General features: G+C 67.3%; 1 protein-coding gene across 1 annotated transcript in view; it reads left to right on the top strand.

The window, feature by feature from the left end:
- UNCX (UNC homeobox) overlaps positions 1 to 4267 on the top strand; it is a 4517-nt gene extending 250 nt beyond the window's left edge. Inside the window, exons 1-3 of the mRNA XM_016119090.2 lie at positions 1 to 639; positions 860 to 1035; positions 3098 to 4267. The exon at positions 1 to 639 is cut by the window's left edge and continues 250 nt beyond it. Coding sequence (XP_015974576.2) covers positions 357 to 639; positions 860 to 1035; positions 3098 to 4267 — 1629 coding nt within the window. The 5' untranslated portion in view covers positions 1 to 356. The remainder of the gene's footprint in view (positions 640 to 859; positions 1036 to 3097) is intronic.
- Positions 4268 to 4596: the final 329 nt, after the last annotated feature.

Genomic DNA, 4596 nt, shown 5'->3' with positions numbered 1-4596 from the left:
TCCCGCCCTGCTGCCCCCCCCCGTCTTGTTGTGACAGTTCCTGATACTGTTTATTGAGGTGCATGTCAGGTATAATTAGCAATCGATATGGAAAACGTTTCCTTGCACCCAGCACGCCTCTGACGTCAGAGCCGATTAGCGCTTCTTATTGGTCCCAAATTCCCCGGGCCGCGGCTAATTATCGGGAGCTTGATGTTGATAAAGTAAAGCGCCGAGCGCGGGCGAAGCATGTGTAGGGCTCCGGGTCCCTGTCTGCGCCGCCGCCGCCGCCACCCGCGCCTCCCGCCGCTGGCCCAGCCCGGCCCCGGCCCGCGCCCCCGCGCCCCGCCGCCGGCCACGCCGGCCCCCCGCGCGAGATGATGGACGGCCGCCTCCTGGAGCACCCGCACGCCCAGTTCGGGGGCTCGCTGGGCGGCGTGGTGGGCTTCCCCTACCCGCTGGGCCACCACCACGTGTACGAGCTGGCCGGCCACCAGCTCCAGTCGGCCGCCGCCGCCGCCGCCGCCGCCTCCGTGCCCTTCTCGATCGACGGCCTGCTCAGCGGCTCGTGCGCCGCCGCCGCCTCGGTGGTCAACCCCACGCCGCTGCTGCCGGCGGCCTGCGGCGTCGGCGGCGACAGCCAGCCCTTCAAGCTGTCAGGTAGGCGCAGCGGGCGCGGGGTGGGCCTGCGGGGGCTCAGGGGATCCTGTCGGGCACAGGATTTGGATTTCGGGCGGCCGCGGCAAAGGGCGCTCCTGGGTCCGCGCCTGGCACAGGGCACGCCGCGGCCCTCTCGGTGGCCCTGGGCCCAGAGCAGCCGGGGGCGGGCGGCCGGCCCGGGCTGCGGCTGAGCGGCGCGGCGTCCTGTGCACGCCCGCAGACTCCGGCGACCCAGACAAGGAGAGTCCAGGCTGCAAGCGGCGGCGGACGCGCACCAACTTCACCGGCTGGCAGCTGGAGGAGCTGGAGAAAGCCTTCAACGAGAGCCACTACCCCGACGTGTTCATGCGCGAGGCGCTGGCGCTGCGCCTGGACCTGGTCGAGTCCCGAGTTCAGGTAAAGACCGGCCGCCCCTCCCGGCACCCGCGTCCCGCCGCTCGTCCCGCCACGCGCCGCGCGCTTTTGTTCTAGGTGGAGACGGAAGCCCGGTCCCGAGCCCGCCTAGCGCTCGCTTGCGGGAAGGTGCGCGGCCGGGTGTTCCGGGGCTCGCGGCGCCTCCCGGACGGGGTGGTGGGAGCCCTGGAAAGTGGGGGCGGCTCGCGAGGGGCCGGCGGCCGCCCTATGGTAGCGGAACAGGTGCTGCGTCTGAACCGGGGACCCGCGTGGCGGGTCCGCGACACCTAGCGAGATGAGGTCTGCGAGGCTTGGGGTGGGGGGCGGCGAGGACAAGCAGTCTCCGGACGTGGAGGACACGGGGACGAGGCAGCCCCGCGCCTCCGCTCATCGCAGGGCTCGGCTCGCTCCGCCAGCCTGGAGCGAACGCGTCTGTTTGTTTACCTTTCGCCTCGAAAATATTCAGATGGAAACATGTATTTATTCATCGCTTTGCAGAAGGGAGCAGCTGAGGAAGGCGGGCGGGAACTTAAACAATTAACACACTGAGAAAAAAGGTGTCTGAATCTTTAATTCCCCCGGTTATAGATTTTCTTTTTCCTTTCCCCCGTAATTTGATTTTCATTCGGAAAATGACAGAGGTATTCTTTTTAAAACTACGGCGTCGATTTGGTGGATTAAAAATTCAAGATGAACTGTGAATAATTGGGTGTTTCCCCCAAAGTACATAAGTGTTTGCAGGGTGGCCGCGGTGAGTGCGGGATGAGTGCCCTGAGTGCCGGGTGAGTGCCGGCCGCTGCGGCCCTGGCTCCCGGGCAGGGGCCGGCCAGCCGCCGCATCAGCGCCAACAGCTTTGTCTGGAAAGGCGTTCTGGTCCTGTGCTTGGTGGCCCTCCTGACCTCTTCTGTTCCCAAATCCTTTCATCCAATTTGTTCTAAGTGTCTTAAGTGAAGCCAAGACCTCTTTATTTCTCCCTAATACGATAATGAGTAATTGCAGGCGGCCTGGAATTTGTACCCCCCAAAAAAGTATTTAAAGAAAAGGAGGGATTCAAAGGGCTGTTGCCCCCAGGGAGGTGCAGCCTAACACCCACGCCGTTGGCACAGACAAACCTGCCGGTGGCCAGGCCGAGCCTGCTGAGCTGGGTCTCCGTTGGTCCACAACAAAGAATTCACTGATGGCGTTCGCTTGTGGAGGGTAGCTCGCCTGCGGCTTGCAGGGCTTGGACTGTTCTGTGAGGGAGCCAGGGTCCAGGGCTGCTGCTCCCCCGCATCCAGCGAGGCTCCGCAGGACCGGCTGCAGAGAGGGCGGAAGAGGCACGGTGGCCCAGGCCGCCTCCTCTCCGCCAGGCTCGGCAGCTGGCCTCCTGCTTCCCGCAGGCCCAGCGCACCGAGGCTGGGTACGGCCCTGTGTTGGTGCCCTGGCCTGGGGCCTCCGGAAAGAAGGATGCCTGTGAGTGTGGGGGGAGGGGGCTGAAGCTCCCCTCCCCCATGCTGGGCTTGCCTTGGCTCTCCAGGCCCTTCTTGAAGAAGCAGCTACCAGATTTTTGCTCACGGGACATGCCAAAATCTGGGCTTTGACTCAGTCTCCAGGGGGCTGAAGACAGGTGTGGAAGGCGGCTGAGCGCAGCCGCCTGGTGTCCTGGGCCAGACGGTCAGCGCCAGGCCAGGCGGCTGCTTAGAGCAGGAGCTGTGAGAAGCCGGGAGGGGTGAGGGGGAGCCCTGCTCTCTGCCTGGCGACCAGAAACGCGATGCCTTGGGTCGGGGGCCAGACCAGCCCTGCCCAGCGAAGGGGCAGCTCCCAGCTCCCCAAGGTGAGAAGCCATAGCAGGAAGCTGACCGAGAGGCCTCGCCTACCTCCTTCTGGGTGGAAAAGAGCCTCTTTGGAGCCCGCAGCCTGAGTGCCAAGCCCAGCTCAGGGCCGGCGGGCCGGGGCTCGGCTCCCGACCCCCGCCCTCCGCCGGAGCCAAGGCCGCACGGGCCTGTCCGGGGGTCGTGGGGAGGCCCCCAGCCCCACGGCCGCCGCCGCCTGATCGTGCCTTCCTTTCCCCAACCGGCTGCTCTAGGTCTGGTTCCAAAATCGCCGGGCCAAGTGGAGGAAGAAGGAAAACACGAAGAAGGGCCCGGGGCGGCCGGCGCACAACTCGCACCCGACCACGTGCAGTGGGGAGCCCATGGACCCCGAGGAGATCGCGCGCAAGGAGCTGGAGAAGATGGAGAAGAAGAAGCGCAAGCACGAGAAGAAGCTGCTCAAGAGCCAGAGCCGCCACCTGCACTCGCCCGGCGGCCTGTCGCTGCACAGCGCGCCCAGCTCCGACAGCGACAGTGGCGGCGGCGGCCTGTCCCCGGAGCCGCCGGAGCCGCCCCCGCCCGCCGCTGCGGCCAAGGGCCCCGGTGTGCACGCTGCCGGCGGCCCCGGCTCCGCGCACGCGCCCACACCGCCCGGCGAGCCGCCCGCGCCGGGCACCTGCGACCCCGCCTTTTTCCCGAGCCAAAGAAGCGGCGCCGGCCCACAGCTGCGGCTAGGCCGCCCCGCGGACAAGGACGCGGTCTCTTGCGCGCCCGGGGCGGCGGCGGCGGGGGCGGCGGCGGCGGAGCGCGGCGCCTCGGGCCTGCCCAAGGCCAGCCCGTTCAGCGTGGAGAGCCTGCTGTCCGACTCCCCGCCGCGCCGGAAAGCCGCCCCGGCCAACGCCGCGGCCGCCGCTGCGGGGCTGGACTTCGCGCCCGGGCTGCCGTGCGCCCCGAGGACCCTCATCGGCAAGGGCCACTTCCTGCTCTACCCCATCACGCAGCCGCTGGGCTTCCTGGTGCCGCAGGCCGCGCTCAAGGGCGGTGCGGGGCCCGAGCTGGCGCCCAAGGACGCGCCGCCGGCGCCCGCCGCGCCTCCCGCGCCGCCGGCGCAGGCCAGCTTCGGGGCCTTCCCGGGGCCCGGCGGTGCCCCGGACTCGGCCTTCGCGCGCCGCAGCCCCGACACCGTCGCCTCCCCGGGGGCCCCGACCCCGGCGCCTTTCCGGGACCCAGCCGCAGCTGAGGGCGGCGGCGGGGACTGTGCGGACGTGGGGGCCGCCTGTCCAGCGGCCCCGCCGCCTCCGCCGCCGCCACCGCTCGTGCCGTCGCCCGGGCCCGGCGCGCAGGCGCCCAGCCCCGCTGGGGAGCCGGCCCTCTGCGGGGCCCCCGAGCCAGGCGCCGAGGCCGGACCCAGCGCCCCGGACGGCGACGAGGTGGACATGGACTGAGAGAGGCGCTCAGCGGGCCCGCGCTGGTGGCTCAGGCTCCGACTCACGACGAAATCAGGTGATCGGCTTAGAAACACTGCTTTTTCCTTTCTTCCGTTTTCTTCCTTTATTTTATTTTATTTTTTTTTTTAAAGAAAACGCTGTGTCAATTCGGACCTAGGCAGCAACCGCAGGACTTGGGGTGAGACCCTCCTCCTCAAGGGAGCCAAAAAACAGAAACAAAAACAAAAAATATCCTAACCCATAGCCCCCAAAACTCACAACAAGAATCCTCAGCCTTGTAAAATGCAAAAATGTCTAAGAATATTTATATATGTACCATTTTTGAT

This window comes from Rousettus aegyptiacus, unplaced genomic scaffold, assembly GCF_014176215.1.
Source record: "Rousettus aegyptiacus isolate mRouAeg1 unplaced genomic scaffold, mRouAeg1.p scaffold_m13_p_7, whole genome shotgun sequence".
Lineage (NCBI taxonomy): Eukaryota > Metazoa > Chordata > Mammalia > Chiroptera > Pteropodidae > Rousettus > Rousettus aegyptiacus.
This window is presented reverse-complemented; position numbering and strand designations above follow the sequence as displayed.